Raw genomic sequence first — 20038 nt, 5'->3', positions numbered from 1 at the left:
ACTTAAAATACAGACAAGATACGTAAAATCCATCCTAGACAATTTACCTACCAACAAAACTCCAGGCCCAGATGGAATTCCGCCAATTGTTTTGAAAAAGTGTTCCCCTGAACTTCCCTCTGTCCCAGCTAAATTATTCAGACTATGCATACGTACTTGTTTATTCCGAAATTTATGGAAAGAAGCCAATATCCACCCAGGTCCGAAGAAAGGAAGATCGTCTGACCCCTCCAATTACAGACCAATAGCTGTCACATCTTCTCTTGATAAAGTATTTGAAACTATAATTAATAAGCACATGGTTAAACATCTTGAATCCAACAACTAAATTAGTGATAGACAATATGGTTTTCGCCACGAAAGATCCACCATTGACATACTCACTCTCTTAACTCATACCATCCATCAATCAATTGATCTTTTTGGAGAAACGCATGCAGTAGCTCTTGATATCTCTAAAGCTTTCGACAGAGTATGGCACCGTTCCCTGCTGTCCAAACTCCCTTGCTATGGACTAACGTCTTTTGTTCCTTTGATTTCTTCATATCTTAGTGACAGGAAAATAAGAGTAAAAGTAGATGATGTATATTCCAATTTCCACTCAATTAACACCGGCGTGCCGCAGGGATCAGTTCTGGCGCCAACCCTATTTCTGGTTCATATTAATGATCTCTTATCTGTCACCCACAATCCCATTCACTCATTTGCAGATGACTCAACACTACATAGTTCATTCACACTCAGACATCCATTTACAAAGTCTAATATCTCTACTGCTCAACTCAGTACAGCCATCTCCATAAATCAAGATCTATCTACAATCAGTGAATGGGGACAAAACAACCTTGTCTCTTTTAATGCTAGTAAAACTAAATATATACAGTTTACTAATAGACAGATATTGCCAGATTCGTACATTACCTTCAGTACTACGAGTATTCCCATCTCCAAAAATATTGAAATTCTTGGCGTCTCACTTAACAGTGCCCTCAGCTGGACCTCTCATGTCAGATCACTTGCTAAAACCGCCTCAAAGAAACTTGGATTATTGTACAGGGTCCGTAACTTCTTCGTCGATGAGCAGTTAGCTATAATTTATAAGAGTCATATACGCTCTCAGCTTGAATATTGCTCACCCTTGTGGAATGGTTGTGGAGAGGTTGCATTAAGACAACTAGACAAAATTCAGAATAAAGCTGTGAGAATCATTAACAACCCTGACATTACATATAAACTACCAACCCTGCAAGCAAGAAGGAATGTTGCCTCCCTTGCATTATTTTATAAATATTTTTTTGGCAAATGCTCAGACGAAGTTGCGTCCATGGTGCCACCTCTCCATGCCTTCCCTCGTGCTACACGGGCATCTGGTAGTGCTAATGAGTGGAATGCCACTCAGCCATATTGCAGAACTTCTGCCTATCAGAATTCTTTCATTCCCCGAACTGCAGCTCTCTGGAACTCGCTTCCCCAGAGTTGTTTCCCTCTAAATTTCAACCCACAACTGTTCAAGTCTAACTGTTACAGATATTTTATGAACAGAGGACACCAGTAATCTGGTGTATGGATTATTTTTTTTTTTACTCATTTGTTTTTTCTTCCTTCGTTCTGTTATTTATTTAAAAAGAAAAAAAACTTAGCAGGCAGATGTGCACATGTAACATTTGCCATTCAGTCTTCGAACATCAGAAACTTCACAAATGGCGTTTCCCAAGGATCTGTTTTGTCCCCTACACTCTTTAACCTATACATGCACGACATACCCACACCCCACACACCACAGATACACATAGCTTTCTATGCACATGACATAACACTTACATGTACACACCAAAACGAAAACACAGCTGCACACATCCTCCAACCTTACCTTAACACACTACACGAATGGTTCATCACAAACAGGCTCAAAATAGCCCCAGTCAAATCTACAGTGACCCTTCTCACAAACTGGACAGCAGAACACAGTCACATTCCACACCTCACCATAAACAACACTCCCCTACCACACACACACACACACACACACACACACACACACACACACACACACACAAAATCCTTCGTGTGACATACAATATATCAAATAAAATAACACCAAGACTCAATGCCTTGAGGTCACTTGCCCATACAACATTTGTACACAACAAAGAAACCACCACCACAGTATACAAACAATATATACGTTCAGTGATGAATTATGCAAGCCCTGATTGGGCTCCTAACCTCACTAAAACACACTACAACGCTCTACAGACCATACAGAACAAGGCCCTAAAAATTATCACAGGCTCCACAGCTACAACACCCACAGACCACATACGTCAAGAAATCAAAATCCACAACGTCAAGGATCACCTACACATGAGAGGCACCCAAATTCTTGCTGCAGCCTCCACAAACCCACAACATCCACTACACCACATGGCAGCACATCCACACACACCATGGAACATCAAAACAACACCCAGCACACGATATCATACACAAATATTGTCATATCTCTCCCCCCCTCTCTCCTGTCTCAGACCAGCTTCTAGAAGCATATTCATACTCAGATCACTCGCCGCTCCATTCAGTCACTTAAAGACAATACACAGTGTATGCACTGCCTCCTGATATCCAACCTTCTGTATCCTATTTCCCTCGCGAGGACAGGGTCCACCTGGCGAGACTGAGATGTGGGCATCATCCAGTCCTCTTAAGTTACCAGAAGAGGCTGGATGACTCCGTTGCTGATGCCTGTCCAGGATGTAACACAACACCCCATACTATTAAGCACATTATGGAAGACTGCATTGCACACAATCACCTACGCCAACAACACAACATACATTCTTTGAGAGCTCTATGGGAAAGCCCTGTCTCGGCCGTGGCCTTCCTCGGGGACTCGGGGCTCTTCGGCCAGACTGCCTAGGGAACAACTACTACAACTACTACCATCTCATAGTATTCTCTTAACACTCTCAGTCACATTCATATCAACACCACATCTCTCTTTAGCTACCTCATTTGTCTGTCTGTCTCTCCATGATATTCCATACTTACCCTTCAGATACCTCATTTCCATTGCTATCACTCTTCACTTATATCCTGTATTTAACTACCTTTTACTTCGTCAGTGCAGTAGTATAATTTTTTTTTTTCACATGTCCGACTCTGGGCAAAAGGCGTCAGGGGCTATTCCCAAGTCCCAATAGTCCTCTTTGGGGAATGAGAAATATTTCACCCAATACAGTAGTTATATTCAAATAATACTGATAAATATTGACCTTAGCTTGTAGAAATTTTGTCTTTTGTCGCTATACAACTCGTCAACGCTCTAGTTATATTTTGATAATACTGAAAAATATTCCCTTTATTAAACTGTTAAATATGTTGCCGTATATTTCGCCACCGAGGCAGTAAAAAGTATATTCTATAATCGCTTCATTTCGTTGACATATCTTATGTTATATTCCTGCTAACATCAGACATTTAAGTAACCTCAAGCGAGACTTTTCTGCAATTATTAACGAAGGCTACCTCTAACCCTAGTTGAAAATTTCTCAAACTTAAAAAAAATTGTTTGGAGGAAGCAAAAACAAAATAAACACAAGAAGGAGCACACAGAGTGCATCACCCGTATCCATCAATTGGCTTAACAGCCAATCATCTGACTTTGTCTCATGACATTGACCTTCGACCATTTACCTTCAAAGTCGAAGTAGTTCATTCTTGCCTCTCTCTTAACCCTGCATTAGTCACCTGGGGTAAATATGCTGAAAGATCTATATGAACATTATTCGAAAATTAGTAACAATACATGAATTTTTCCAACTGGGGTGTCCAAACACCCTAGGGTATGAACGATGTGACAGCATCCCATGTGATAAAGGAAAGGTTAACCTGTCCAATAGTCCAAATTGAAAAAAAAAAAAATGACATTGGTTTATGGCCTAGGCTTTTAGCCTCTTGTTGTCCACAAGAAATATCTACATTATCAGGCTACCCCTTAAACATCCCACCAAGTTTGAACCAAATCATACCTCTGTGGCATAGAACCTTTGACCTCCCCCTGTTACTTATACTTTTTTAAAAGCCATAATGACGCCATTATACTCGCCACCAGACAACTTGTCTCATAAGCTCCCACCCGCCACCCCCTCGCGCCCACTGCCTTAGGAATGGGTGAGGAGGGTGGGGCTACGACTTCTGGAAGGGGCGGGGCTTAAGTGAAAAGTTGCCTGACAGCAGATATAGTCTAAGCAGATAATTATAAAACCAAGAGTTGGTCGTACCTATAATACTTGGAAGAGTCATTAATACTCATGATCATGGCATTAATTGATGCAAATGTCTTGTGTAGGATTCGATGACGAGTAACAGGGATACGGGTGACAGCGAGTAGCCTTGTTGACCACACCAGGAGGTGGCCCTTGAGAGACCACTCGGCAAAAGTGGAGAGGAAGGCTGGGTCGTCACTCACCACCACCACCATCACAAACCATGACACCAGCTTCAGCTGGTAGATTGATTGACCAATTTCATTAAAAAGAACATGGCGGTTTGAATTAACTACAGTGGTCATTGCCGCCGTACAGGCCTAGTAAAGGCAGAACATGGATAAAATATACACAGATCTATACATTTATACGTAATTGTATAATATATAAAACGAGTACATATAGTCATCTAACATTAATATCCATATAAAAACATCAAGGTCACACCATAAAAAGTATGCAAACAGCAGCTACAATTAAAACTTATCATAAAAATTAAAACTTCCTCAACAAAGGGGAAAGTGGTTCCTTCCATCATATACGTGTTCTCTTCGAGTGTTGAGAAGAGAGTAATATGGAAGTACTTTAAGAAATCAGTACACTTGCCTACACTTATAACTTACAGGGGCTGGTGTGTTAAGGGTAGTATGTGGCACCAGTGTATTTGTTTATGTGTCATATCTCCTGGTGTATTGACGGTCGTATGTGGCACCAGCGTATTTGTTTACATTTTATGTCTACTGGTGTGTTGAGTGACATATGTGGCACCAGTGTATTTACATGTCATGTCTCCTGGTGTGTTGAGGTCGTATGTGGCACCAGTGTATTTGTTTACATTTTATGTCTACTGGTGTGTTGAGTGACATATGTGGCACCAGTGTATTTACATGTCATGTCTCCTGGTGTGTTGAGGGTCGTATGTGGCACCAGTGTATTTACATGTCATGTCTCCTGGTGTGTTGAGGTCGTATGTGGCACCAGTGTATTTGTTTATGTCATGTCTCCTGGTATGTTGAGGTCTTGCAGAACTTCGTAGCTTCTTATAGTGTGTTTTGTAGATCAGTTATACGTAAGTTGTACTCTTGGATAAGCGGTAATTATACGTGAGTAGGTTTGTAAGTAGATAATCTTAGTTCCCTTTGCCATGCAATGACAGGAGAGGTAAAGATTAGCATAGGACTATTTATAATTTTATTGTCTTGAAAAGATTAACTAAAGTCTCTCACACACGAGTGAAGTATAGAGTCCTGCTGTTACCTCCCAGATTGTCTCGTTAGACCCCTTTTCTCTCTCCCTCTCTCTACAACTTTTCGGTTCTATACCTAGCCCCCTTTTAGCTCTCTAGTCCTTCCTTCCTTGTCCAGGAGGACTTGTGTCACGTGTACTCGACACATGTCCGAATGTTCGATAAGCCCGTGTGTCTGTTTGTATGTAGCATTTCCAGTGACACGGTGCACATCTGGCATTCCTTACAGAAATGCAAACACATTTCCTTTCCCACTGAAATCGCAAACACATTTCCTTTCCCACCTAGCTTGACTACCTTCAAGAATCAAGACTACACGTTTGTGTCCCTATCTATTATGATTTGTATTATTATAATATGGAGTCCTGACATCGCTCGGTCATGTCAGCTGGCGATCCTCCGACACCATTCATCAGTGACACACTGTAATCTATTAATGTATAATATTGATTATAATATTGTATAGGCATAATAATCATGATAATATTGTACTGACCTAATAATATTGTAGAATCATAATACATTGTAAACATATTGTATATATAATGGAGCAAATGCATTATAGTTAAATCGATTATAAAATATTGTATAATATATTGTAAAATATGTATATATAACAGACATACGCATATAATTGTCAATGGTAATACTGCTAGGTCATTACATAACATATGGAGCTATCCCTTTAGTAATGTCTAGTATTTCACCTAATGTGTGATGATTCTGATAATACAGAATTGCAGGAACATGGTATGAATTGTTACATAATTGTATTTTTACTGTACATAACTGTATTGTAAGTGTTACATATTTCGTTTGTAGTTACATAATTGTAGCAACTGTAATATAATTGTAGTAACACTGTAGTAATATTTGTAGTAACATTGTAGTAATACAGAATTGTAGCAACATTGTATGGATGCTTTTATAACTGTATTGTTACATAATTGTATTGTACATAATTGTATTGTAATTGTTACATATCGTTTGTAGTTACATAATTGTAGTGCAGCACTTTAGTTATGAGGATATTTTACTAGGATCTACACCAAGGCAAATGGTAGGGTTAGATAAACACAAATGTGCTGGAAAGAAATAGACAGGGCAGTGATTATTGACTTGGAACAATACAGAGTTACTGCATGACTTCAAGGTAGTACAAGGTAATTACATTTACAGCATGTGGAGATCAATTAAATGGATAAATAGTTACAGACTAAAATATGAACAATGAACATAGTGCGAAGCAGGAATGCTGAGCTGGTGTGTTTATGTGTATTGTGTATGTAAAGTCGTACCACGTGGCCAGATTTACCAGGAGAGACAGAGAGCAAGGCAGGTAGTCAGCCGGGTGAAGCCGAGAGGGAAAAGGAGAGTGAGCTACATTGCCCACTTGGTTTTTAGCCCCTTAATGAGGTAGGCAGAGCACTGGTACGCCTAGGTTGCCTGAATAGGCAAATTTGATTGGTTTAGGCACCATTACAGGTGAGGAGAGAAGAGAAATTGAATACTATTGGTGGCGGCACTGGTACAGGTGAGGAGGGAAGAGAAACTGAATATTATTGGAAGCGGCACTAGTACAGATGAGGAGGAATGAGAAATTGAATACTATTGGTAGCGGCACTGGTAGCAATGCAAAGTACGAGAACAAGGTGGGGATAAGCCATGAGGGAAGGAAACCACCTGTGTAGGTGAAATGTGGAAAAGCCACGAGGGAAGGAAACCACGTGTGTAGGTGAAATGTGAAGTACAATACTTTGTGGTGTGTCATATGGCACAGTAGCAACTGTAACATCTTTTCAGTAATGCAATCGTTTGTTGTTGCATAATCGTAGTAACTGCAGTCCTGACATCGCTAATCTGGTCATGCTGTGGTCGATCATAGAGATGATGTGCCTTGCCATTGGCTCGTGGAGAACAATAACTTGCTTTTTGTTTCATTTATAGGAGTTTATGTTGTGGCATTTGTAGTAATACACCTATTTTCATTTGTTTGTTACGTGATCTTACTGTATTTTTGTATGTATTGATTTTCTATAATTTTTAAACTTTTTTAACGCTTTTTTGGTGTTGTCCGAGGTTGCATAATTGCTGACTACTTCGCTTGGGACCCTTTTTTAAGGCTTAGTTTATACTGCACAGATATTATTGAAAATTACATTATATAGCCCCATGTTTTCATATTTTATATAAAAAATATTTATTCACTATATGCAACATTAACTATATGCACTCGCTTGTTGTTCATTTGTACCTATCATGGGCAATGCACGTGTCAGCACTGTGTGGAAATCTTTGTCTTCATGATTGTGTGGAAGATGTTGTTCATTCTTGCTAACGTCATTTGTGTTGGCCATTTTTTTTCTTTTCCTGGTTTTACTTGTAACTTAATTTGTCTATTTCCATTAGGTAGCTTTAATTAATAAATGTTTAATACAGTTCTTTTAATCACTCACTGAGTAACTGTGATAGTATATTTTCTTTATTACTCTGTAGATGTAATAATGTCTAGTTGTATGTATGAAACATGTATTTTATGTAGGTATAAATGGTAACACTCTTTGGTAGTAAATAAATGCGATAATAGATGAACGAATATATACAGTGTAGGATATTTATTGTTGTTACAAGTATTTAGTGACTGAATTATGCAGATACTTGAAGTAGGTATATGTACGTAAGTTGTAAATATACAGCACGTTTTATATGTTTTCGCAGAAGGTTTTGTCTGCCACTGTGTCTATCACTGTTGTTACATAGCCTATGATTTCATCATCCTTTGTATAATTCTAACATACAGTATGCTGCATGTTTGATCACGATTCGCCTCGTGGCTTCCATAGTGACCAAGCTTCCGTGTTCTACCTCACTCCCCCTTTCTCATCCCTTATAGTAGAGTAAGTCGTTCTTTCTGTTGTTCAGAGCAGGAGTGTCAACTCTTTGTCCCCTATGGCTTCATTTGCGCGTCCTTACAAGTTGTATCAAACTCTGCCGGCTCCTATATAATGAGCTCAGTCTCTGCATTAATTGCCACTTAGATCTACTCCTCATTTTGTTCACATCTCTGTCCTCCCCTGTACAGAGTATTGTTATTGTGAGTGCTCAGGAAGTCTCCAACCATCTAGCTGCTGTGTATTTTGAGTATAAGTGTTATTACATTTTTTTCTTGTACTGTATAGCATAAGGCGTTAATTCGTAGGCCAGTGAGGTTTTTGTGATTCATGTGGAATTTTGATGTCAGCCATTGTTAATAATATTTTGTATCTGTAATAATATATCTTGCATTAACTGAGCATTATCCGGTTTTCTAATTTTATCAGGGCTGACTTACATAAATTTACTCTTGCTAATTTCGTGTTAATAGAGGCTATTGCAGTTAACCATATATTTAACCTGTTTTTTGCCATTACATTATTCTTATGAGTCCTGAATGTTTAGTTGTTAGTTTGAGCATTAAACTTCAACTTGTAATTTTACCTAACTCTTTTGTTTTAAACCTGGAACTTTTCGGGACAGTAGTGAATTTAGCCTCTTTTCCGTAACATGAATTTGGCGACCTCTTATCAGGATATTCAGGATAATATCATAAAGATATTGCTTGATATTTTGTGACTGTGATTTATTCATGATGTCTACTATTACTACGCTTGATGAAGCCAAAGATTTTTTGTCAAATGTGCAAACAGTGTCTGATGTAGAAAACAGAACAGAGAATGAACTTAAGCTTGTTGCTCAACAATTGGGAATTGCTGTTCGCTCTCATCAGTCTAAAGATCAAATTGTTGGCATGATTAATAAAAGCTTGTTTAATGTAACTCCTCCAGATGGGCAAACGGAGATTGAAATAGCTAAGTTACAGCTAGCCCTGCAGGAGGCTCGTGCTAAGGAGGCTGAATCTCAGGCTCGTATTCAGGAGGCACAGGCACAAAATGAAATTGCTAGGATTCAGGCAGACAATGAGTATCACATGAAACAAAGTGGAACTGGATCATCTAGCTCTGATGATTTTGATGTGGCTAAAAATGTTAAACTTGTCCCTCCTTTTAATTAATCTGATTTAACAAAGTATTTTCAGTTGTTTGAGAGGGAAGCTACAGGTTTTAATTGGCCCAAAAAGTATTGGCCAGTACTCCTTCCAACTGCTCTCACCGGTAAAGCTCAAGTAACTTATGCATCTTTGCCTCAGGATCAATCTGATAATTATGATGTAGTTAAGAGCTTGATTCTTAAGACCTATGAGCTTGTTCCTGAAGCCTATAGAGTAAAATTTAGGACAACTTATAAGCAAGATAAGCAATCCCATGTTGAGTATGCAAAAATCAAAGAAGATCTGTTAGAGCAGTGGTTAAATTCTAAGAATGTGGATTCTGATTTTGACAAATTTAAGCAGATGATTTTGCTGGAGGACTTCAAAAGGTGTATTAATAATGATGTAAGCCTATATCTTGATGAGAAAAGAATAGATAATTTGTCTGATGCTGCAGTTTTAGCTGATGAATATGTTCTCACTCACAAGAGATATTCTAAAGAAAAAAGGAAAGCTGAGACTAAGTACGTTGCCTCTAGTCAGAGTACAGGTAACAGGAAAGAGAATAAAGATGATGTTTCTCAGGAAGTAAATACCAGCTTCACCTCTAGATTTCAGAAAAGTAAATGTACTTATTGTAGTAAGCTTGGTCATACTACGGAGAAATGTTTCAGGAGACAGCATGATGTGAACAAAAAGGAGTCTTTAAATATTCAGTCAATTGGTCTAGTGTCCACCCTTGAGAGTTCCCAGAATTCTTTAACCGAGTTAACTGAACCTGCTTTGAGGGGTAAATTAAATTCTCATGATGAAGCTCTTCTTTTGAGCAGTAACGTGGGTGACACACTCAAGAGTTCATGTGCTAATTTCCTGTCTGATGGTTTTGTGAGTCCTCTGGACAGTAATGACAGGAAATCAGTTAAAATATATCGTGATACAGGTGCTTTCCAATCCCTTATGCTGACCAGTGTTCTAGGCTCTAATATTAATTCCTCTGATGAAACTGTAATCTTACAAGGTGTAGGGAATAATTACTTCTCTGTCCCTCTGTGCAGAGTGAATTTAGGGTCTGGTTTTGTTAATGGTTCCGTTATGGTTGGGTTGGTTGAGACACTCCCAATGTCAGGTGTAACTTTCTTACTTGGAAATGATATTGGTGGAAGTCAAGTGTGTCCAGCTCCTCAGTTGTCCAGTGAACCAGTGACTGCGACCCAGGATTGTGATATCCCTGATGTGTTCTCTGCATGTGCTGTCACTAGGGCTAAGTCTAAAGTTACTGGTGACTTAGAGGATAATGATGATGATGATGTTATCCTAGCTGACACTTTTCTTGCTAATTTGGACCACTCACCAGATGAGGCAGTACCCAGTAGTGTTGATAATTTGTCTCGTCAAGAGTTGGTTGAGTTGCAGGTTGCTGACCCTGAGTTGAAAGGTCTAGCTAACTCTGCTTGCAGTGAGGAAGAGTCAGCTGGTGCTTCTACTTGTTATTATATAAAGTCAGGAGTACTTATGAGGAATGGAGACCCCCAACAGCATCAGCCGACTGTGAATGGGAGGTTGTACATCAAGTTGTCATCCCTCGTGTTTGTAGGCAGGATATCATTAGAGTGGCTCATGATTCCAGTTTGGCAGAACACCTTGGAGTGAGGAAGACAGTGGCACGCATTTTGAAACACTTCTACTAGCCAGGTATCTTCAGAGATGTTTCCTGGTATTGTAAGTCTTGTCACACCTGTCAAGTTGTGGGGAAGTGTAATCAGACCAAAAAGGTTGCACCTCTAGTTCCCATTCCTCCTTTTGAGGCGCCATTCACCCGTGTGTTGGTGGATATTATGGGCCCTCTTCCTAAGACTTCTTCAGGATTTTCTTATGTGTTGACCCTGATTGATATGGCTACTCGTTATCCTGAAGCCATTCCACTTAGAAATATCTCAGCAAAGAACGTGGTTAAGGAAATGCTAGGGTTCTTCACAAAGTTTGGTCTGCCCAAGGAGGTACAGTCAGACCGGGGAAGTAATTTCATGTCAAATGTTTTCAAGCAGTCTCTGAAAGAGTTGGGCATCACCCAGATCACGTCTTCAGCTTACCATCCCCAGACCCAAGGAGCGTTGGAGAGATATCATCAAACACTCAAATCGATGCTCAGGAAATACTGTTTGGAACATCAGAAAGACTGGGATAAAGGTCTTCCATTCGTTGTATTTGCCGCAAGAGAATCTCCAAATGAATCACTGGGCTTCTCACCATTTGAACCACTGTTTGGCCATGAAGTAAGAGGACCCCTTAAGCTACTCAAGGAATGCTGGCTCTCGGAGGAAGATGACGTCAACCTGCTGGAGTATGTGATGAAGTTCAAAGAACGGCTGTCCACTGCTTTACAGCTGGCGAGAGAGAATTTAGGAGCTGCTCAGGAGAAGATGAAGACTTGGTATGATAAGAAGTCCAGGTTACGCCACTTTCAGCCAGGAGATCAGGTTTTGATTCTGCTACCGGTGCATGGGCGACCTCTTCAAGCCAAGTTTAGTGGTCCTTATTTCGTGGGGAAGAAACTCAGTGATGTCAACTATGTCATCGCCACACCAGATCGTAGAAAGAACAAGCAACTTTGTCACATCAACATGCTAAATTTACACTACTCAAAACAATTAAGGGAACAAGATTTTGATCTGTGATATTTCAGAATCTATGCTTTGTTTAGGTTCAGAATTGCTTATGGGTATTCCCCGATATGTTAGCAATGAAAGGCAATGTTCAGCAAGGAATCAAAACGAGAACTTTATTGTTGGAACAAGCGAGTACCAGATAACCCCCGAAACATAAACGAACAAGAGATAGGCTCAGCCACAGAATGTCTCAGAATTGTCTTAAAAACTGGTTCTGAAGTCTCTAATAATGAGTGTAACCTCCTCTTGCCTGGATGCACTCCCGACAATGACGAGTCATGCTCCGAATCACGCATCGTATGGCGTCCTGGGGGATGTTCCCCCACTCTGCCACCAAAGCCTCGGTAAGTGCTGGAACGCTATCAGGCCGAGGTTGGCGAGCATGTACCCTCCGTGCCAGCATGTCCCAGACATGCTCGATGGGATTGAGGTCTGGTGAGCATGCTGGCCATTCCATTATGGCGATCCCTTGCTCCTGGAGGAAGTTCATCGAGACACGTGCAGTGTGAGGGCGAGCATTGTCCTGCATCAAAAGGAACTCCTCTCCCTCAGCTCCAGCAAAAGTCCTTACCACAGGGTCCAGCTTCTGTTCCACATATCGTGCAGTTGTCAGGGCACCGCCATTCTGCACAACAAGGTCTGTGCGTCCCTCAATGCATATGCCCCCCCAGACCATTACGGAACCACCACCATACCAGTCATGTTCCACAATGTTGCACGGTGCGTACCGCTCTCCAGCATGTCTCCACACTCTGATACGGCAGTCGTTGGTCGAAACACTGAATCTGCTTTCATCTGAGAACAGTACTGGGGTCCAGTGGCGTAACTGCCACTGTACGTGATCTCGGGCGAACTCCAGACGTGCTCTTCGGTGAGCTGGGGTCAAAACTGGGGCCACAACAGGTTGTCTAGCCCGAAGGCCGTCCTCGTGAAGCTGGTTGCACACAATCTGGTTTGAGACACGGACCCCAGTCGCCCACTGGAAGTCGTTTTGCAGTGCCCGGGCAGTACTCTGTCGATTCCGGGTGGCCAGCACTCGCAGGTAGCGGTCTTGTCTTGCGGATATCATGCGTCTGTGACCTTGCCTAGGTCTTCTGGTGTACAGCCCGTCTTCTTGGTATCGTCTCCAGAGCCAGTTGATGATGCTAGGAGACACTCCAAGGCCTTGGGCAACCCTTCTTTGGGTGTGTTCTTCCTCGAGCATCTGTAATACTCGTGCTGCCTCAACTATGGACAAATACCGCCGCACACACTCAGTCATGACAGGGAAACACAACAAAATTGCCCAAAGCCAGAAACACCTCATGTTGATGCTGATTTTGACCAATTCTGCTCAATGAAAAATGAAATTTTCACTCTTTATATAGGGGTAGGGTGAAACTCCCATTTTTATTGACATACTCAGAAAGGACAACTCAACTCACACAGATGTATTCGGTTCCTCAATCATTGCTTAGCTCACAACACTATTTCTGAACCCAAACAAAGCATAGATTCGGAAATATCACAAATCAAAATCTTGTTCCCTTAATTGTTTTGAGTAGTGTATATCACAGGCGGGACGGAAATAACCTAGTCTGCACTGTAGCTGTTCCACCCGAGTCTGCAAGTGAAGTTCTCCCATGCAGCATGAGCCTGAGTGATAGTTTGGGGAAGATTCCTGATATCATGAATGATCTTCAGACTAAGCTTTCTCATCTAGCTCCCGAGGAAAGGCAGGAGTTTTCGGCATTACTGCAGGAGTACCCGCAAGTGTTCCGTGCCATTCCAGGAAGAACCACTGTGTTGATGCATGATGTCGATGTTGGAGACGCAAAGCCAATTAAACTGCCTCCTTACTGTGTGAACCCAGTGAAAGTTCCTCTCATCCAGAAGGAGCTTGGCTACCTGTTGGACCACAAGATGATTGAGCCCTGTCAGAGCGAGTGGAGTTCTCCTGTCACTCTAGTCCCTAAGCCAGGTGGGTAACAGCGGCTTTGCATCGACTACAGACGTGTTAATCAGATAACCAAAACAGACACCCTCTCCCTCGCGTGGAAGATTGCATAGACAAGATCGGAAAGACTAGGTACATAAGTAAGTTTGATTTGTTAAAGGGATACTGGCAAGTACCTATGACTGAACGTGCTAGGGAGATCTCATGTTTTGTAACACTAGGAAAGACTTTTGCATGTTCTGTAATGCCATATGGTATGAAGAATGCACCAGCCACTTTTCAGAAGCTCATGAATGTTGTAACAGAGGGTTTGGCAGGGTGTGTTGTTTATATTGATGATGTATTAATCTTCAGTGACAACTGGAAAGATCACCTATGCCATGTCAGTAAATTTCTTGAGCGTTTGGTTCAGGCTAATCTTGTAGCTAATTTATCAAAGTGTGAGTTTGGTCAAGCTAAAGTTCAGTACCTTGGGTACGTAATTGGTGATGGACACGTTGCACCACCAGGAGCTAAGGTTCAGTTTATAAGTGATCTTCCCAGACCTAAAAGTAGGAAAGAGCTACAAAGATTTTTGGGAATGGTAGATTATTACAGGAGATTTGTTCCTAACTTTTCAATTCTTGTATCACCACTTACAGACCTACTGAAAAAGGGAGTTAAATTTGTCTGGACCGATAACTGTGAATCCTCTTTCAGCAAAGTTAAAGCTATCCTATTAAGTCAGCCAGTGCTCGCTACTCCAAATTTTGCTAAGCCTTTTAAGATGGTTGTTGATGCAAGTGATACAGGAGCTGGGGCTGTTTTGCTGCAAGAGGATGATCAAGGTATTGAACACCCTGTATCTTATTACAGTAAGAAGTTCACTCCACCTCAAAAGAACTACTCAACTATTGAGAAAGAGCTTTTGGCCTTGATTTTGGGTTTACAGCATTTTTCATTTTATTTGTGTTCTGGTTTTGACCCCATAGTCATTTATACCGATCATAACCCATTGAAATTCCTTAGTAAGTTTAAAGATAAAAATCAGAGATTGACAAGATGGAGTCTACTTCTTCAGGAGTATTCATTAGACATACAACATGTCAAGGGGAAAGAAAATGTTATTGCAGATTGCTTATCTAGACTTTAGACAGATTGTTTTAGAGTAATAAGAAATTTCCTTTGTAAATTTCTTTTTTTTCGTGGGGAGGTGTTACATAGCCTATGATTTCATCATCCTTTGTATAATTCTAACGTACAGTATGCTGCATGTTTGATCACGATTCGCCTCGTGGCTTCCATAGTGACTTCCGTGTTTTACCTCACTCCCCCCTTCTCTTCCCTTATAGTAGAGTAAGTCGTTCTTTCTGTTGTTCAGAGCAGGAGTGTCAACTCTTTGTCCCCTATGGCTTCATTTGCGCGTCCTTCTTACAAGTTGTATCAAGCTCTGCCATCCCCTATATATTGATCTCAGTCTCTGCATTAATTGCCACTTAGATCTACTCCTCATTTTGTTCACATCTCTGTCCTCCCCTGTACAGAGTATTGTTATTGTGAGTGCTCAGGAAGTCTCCAACCATCTAGCTGTTGTGTATTTTGAGTATAAGTGTTATTACATTTTTTTCTTGTACTGTATAGCATAAGGCGTTAATTCGTAGGCCAGTGAGGTTTTTGTGATTCATGTGGAGTTTTGATGTCAGCCATTGTTAATAATATTTTGTATCTGTAATAATATATCTTGCATTAACTGAGCATTATCCGGTTTTCTCATTTTATCAGGGCTGACTTAGGTAAATTTACTCTTGCTAATTTCGTGTTAATAGAGGCTATTGCAGTTAACCATATATTTAACCTGTTTTTTGCCATTACATTATCCTTATGAGTCCTGAATGTTTAGTTGTTAGTTTGAGCATTAAACTTTAACTTGTAATTTTACCTAACTCTTTTGTTTTGAACCTGGAACTTTGTGGGACAGTAGTGATTTTAGTCTCTGTTCCGTAACACTGTGTATTGTATAAATGACGTAACTATGTAACTCACCAATTTTTACTGTGATGGGAATGGTGTGAGTGGTGGTGAGTGGTGGTGTTAGACACAAGTTGATTGACGTAGCGTCATCTCAGTAAACGTGCACAGTAACGTCGACTTCCCACACTCTGGTAGCTGTGGTGAGTAAGTGAGTAGCGATGAGTAACCTCAGTGAAGAAAGGTGAGTAAGATGATTTGTGAATGTTGGCTTTGGTATTTGCTGCCGTCATCTTGACCTCTGCACTCCTGCATCAGCCTGGTGGTGGAGTAGGGGGTTTGGGGGGCGGTTGTCGAGAGGATGGTGGGGTCAGGTGGTTGTGAGTTGTGAGTAAGAGGTATTGTTTGTTTTCTGTCTTGATAATGTAGAATCAAATGTGGAACTGAAGCTGATATTAGTTACAATCTCGCCTGCTTTTGTAGAAATTCACTATAGAGCTGAAGCTGATCTTGGTTAGAGTCTCACCTGCTTTTGTAGAAATTCATTGTAGGTCTGAAGATGAGGTTCGTACTTCCGCTGCCACCATATCCTCTAGACCTTTGTAGCTTCTTATAGTGTTTTGTAGATCAGTTATACGTAAGTTGTACTCTTGGATAAGCTGTAATTATACGTGAGTAGGATGGAGGGTGAAAGACTGACGAAGAGAGTGTATGTGAGTGAGGTGGAGGGGGGAAGAGGGAGGGGGAGGCCGAGGATGAGATGGAGGGATGGGGTGGAGAGGTATATGAGAGAGGGGGGTGTGAGTTGGGAGCAGGGCAGTGAAATGGCGGGGGACAGGGCGACTTGGAGGCGATTTGTCTGTGGCCACCCCAAACGGGATTGAGGCGTATGGCAATAGATAGATAGATAGATAGAGGTTTGTAAGTAGATAATCTTAGTTCCCTTTGCCATGCAATGACAGGAGAGGTAAAGATTAGTATGGGACTATTTATAATTCTATTGTCTTGCAAAGATTAACTAAAGTCTGTCACACACGAGTGAAATATAGAGTCCCGCTGTTACCTCCCAGATTCTCGTCAGACCCCTTTTCTCTCTCCCTCTCTCTACAACCTCTCGGTTCTGTAGCTAGCCCCCTTCTGCCTCTCTAATCATTCCTTCCTTGTCTAGGAGGGCTTGTGTCACGTGTGCTCGACACATGTTCGAATGTTCGAGAAGCCCGTGTGTCTGTGTGTATGTAGCGTTTCCGGTGACACAGTGCACATCTGGCATTCCTTACAGAAATGCAAACACATTTCCTTTCCCACTGAAATCGCAGACACGTTTCCTTTCCCACCTAGCTTGACTACCTTTAAGACTACACGTTTGTGTTCCTATGTATTATGATTTGTATTATTATAATATGGAGTCCTGACAGAGGGTCGTATGTGGCACCAGTTTATTTGTTTACGTGTTATGCCTACCAGTGGTTGTGGGCAATATGTGACACCAGTTTATTTGTCTACTGGTGTGTTGGAGGTCTTGTGTGGCAGTGGTGTATTTGTTTACGTTTGGAATCTACTGTGGTATGATCACTATAAGTGGTATATTTTAATAGTAGACATGACACATAAACAGTTGTTTAGTGTCACAAAAGATCTCCAAAGCATGACACCCTGTACTACTCATACTTGGTGGAGATAGTACACATCAATGAGCAAAACTTTACAGACAATTTCTTGACAGCATTTTGTCCTGTCTCCCATATTTTTTATTCCTCCCTCAGTATTAAATATCAACCCCAATCCTCCCTTAATGTTGAAAAGCATTCTCACTTCTCCCTTAATGAAAAACAAATCTTTATTCCTCTCTTTATATTAAAAATCATCCTCTTTCCTCCCATAACGTTAAAAAAACATCCTCACTTCTTCTTTAAAGTTAAAAATAATCCTCATTCCTCGCTTAACGTTATAGAGAATCCCCTTTCCCTTAACGTTCAACAGCTTCCTTCCCTCCCATGCCCTTTCGTTGTGTCACAGACAGTCATTTCATATAGCACTTTCTATCACTGCAGTCGTCAGGGAAGCGTCCCTGAAACTATGCCCACAGATGATCAATTTGCCAGTACAAAAATATTTATGAAATCGAACTGAAGTATACACAAACGCTAGGATTACAGCCACCGAACTGTATAATAATAAACTCTTATATTAGTTTGTACAGTATACCTTGCTACATGTATGCCTGTTACAACTTTTACACAGTGAATCATTTGTAGATGTATAGTATATAATAAAGGTGAGCTGTAGTGCTGTTGTGGATGTGGTAAGAAATATTAAGAGAAATACTCGTAACTTGGTCATGTGGAAAGGATGGATAGCATTTTGTAACAGGCAGGGCAAAGCGGGCGATGGGTCATGCCTATCTAAGTCTTACCCTTGCGTGCCACAGATAAAAGAGAAAAACTTACCTGGCGAGCTTGGAAGACGAGCCGAGAGAGTTGTGCCTGAGTCGTGTTAGCGTCCTGGCCATCTGACACCTCAAATGCACTTATCCCTATGTGAGGACTTAGACCCAGAAATGCCTGCAGCGAGAAAATAGTATCCTTCAACCTTTTACATCCAGCGGTGTGTTTATAATCTTATTCACGCTGCTTCTACGCATTTTTTCCTCGATATATTGAAGCCTTTTAAGACTCGTATTACTGCAGGGGTTTATGAAACTATCTCTAACCCAGCCACTTCGAAAAGCGTCTCCTAAATTGAACGAAATCGTCTTAAGTTGCCAGTAAGAGAGACAGACAGACAGACAGACGGACAGAGAGAGAGAGAGAGAGAGAGAGAGAGAGAGAGAGAGAGAGAGAGAGAGAGAGAGAGAGAGAGAGAGAGACAGACAGACAGACAGACAGACAGACAGACAGAGAGAGAGTCACCTGATAGATATTAGCAATATGATATCCCAGCATCTGATGTATGTATGTATTTTTATTTATGTTATGCGCACAAAACCACGTAGTGCGAGTAGATCCAAATGCTGTTGTTGGTGTTGCCGTGGTCCCAGGCTCATCTCAACGTGACCCAGTGGATTGTCGACTGACAATGGCATTTTTCTGCCGTCCACCATCTCTGTTTCGAAGGATAGATTGATAGATAGATAGATAGACAGATAGATAGATAAATAGATATCCAAGAAATATTAATATTTTTACTAATAATAAGCACAAACTGCTGAAGTGGTACTAAACACAGTCGGCTCTTTTCATTTGTTCTTACATCTGCATTTTGTCCAGGTTTTCTAGATACACTGAGAATCACCAACAACAAAATTTCCACATGAACTTCTCTCCCTACACACCAGAAGCCTTCCACACGTGTGTCCATATGTGAAGCTTTGGATGAGGTGAGCTATTTCTCCTTTAACAATAAAGTGTTCTATTTTGGCCATATGGATTATACCCTTCTTATCTTAACTTGGCTTATGTTTTCGTTCTCTTGCACCTTATATCACGCATATCAGTGAAGGACGAAGACAGTACTACATCCTTTCCATAGCATGTCTTCATGTTAGCATTGTATTTATTGTTAATTTATCGTTATAGCTGAGCACTGAAGATGGAGAGATGACAGTTTTAGGCCAGATTAAAGTAAAAGCACTATAGCGGTCCGGCAGGAGCCACAAAATACTGCTTAAACAAATATAATAGAGACGCTTATGTGGTTGGATTACTATGATATACTTAATTATTATAACCTAGGACTCACATTAAGAAAGGAGGTGGCAGTATTGGTACCATCAGTTACAAACACCAGTGAACTGCGCACGTCACTTAGTATTGTCAGAACAGACTCCAGGGCGTTGATGTTCAGGGTGTTGTTCACTGGCAATCCTGAAATGACACAAAAAAAATATTAGAAATGAAAATATATCATATTTTTCAAAAGTTAGCTAAGATGATGCCACCCCACATTACCGGT

The 20038-nt window shown here is 40.8% G+C and overlaps 1 protein-coding gene across 1 annotated transcript in view; it reads right to left on the bottom strand.

The window, feature by feature from the left end:
• The window catches only part of LOC145397006 (uncharacterized), a 109716-nt gene extending 96251 nt beyond the window's left edge, over positions 1–13465 (bottom strand). The window contains exons 1-2 of the mRNA XM_080270229.1: positions 12455–13465; positions 4281–4504 (exon numbers count right to left, since the gene is read on the bottom strand). Of these exons, the coding sequence (XP_080126355.1) occupies positions 4281–4504; positions 12455–13465 (1235 nt within the window). The remainder of the gene's footprint in view (positions 1–4280; positions 4505–12454) is intronic.
• Between the last annotated feature and the right edge of the window lie 6573 nt (positions 13466–20038).

Source organism: Coenobita brevimanus, chromosome 40 (genome assembly GCF_032717465.1).
Source record: "Coenobita brevimanus isolate Jiangsu-jjx chromosome 40, ASM3271746v2, whole genome shotgun sequence".
Classification (NCBI taxonomy): Eukaryota; Metazoa; Arthropoda; class Malacostraca; order Decapoda; family Coenobitidae; genus Coenobita; species Coenobita brevimanus.
This window is presented reverse-complemented; position numbering and strand designations above follow the sequence as displayed.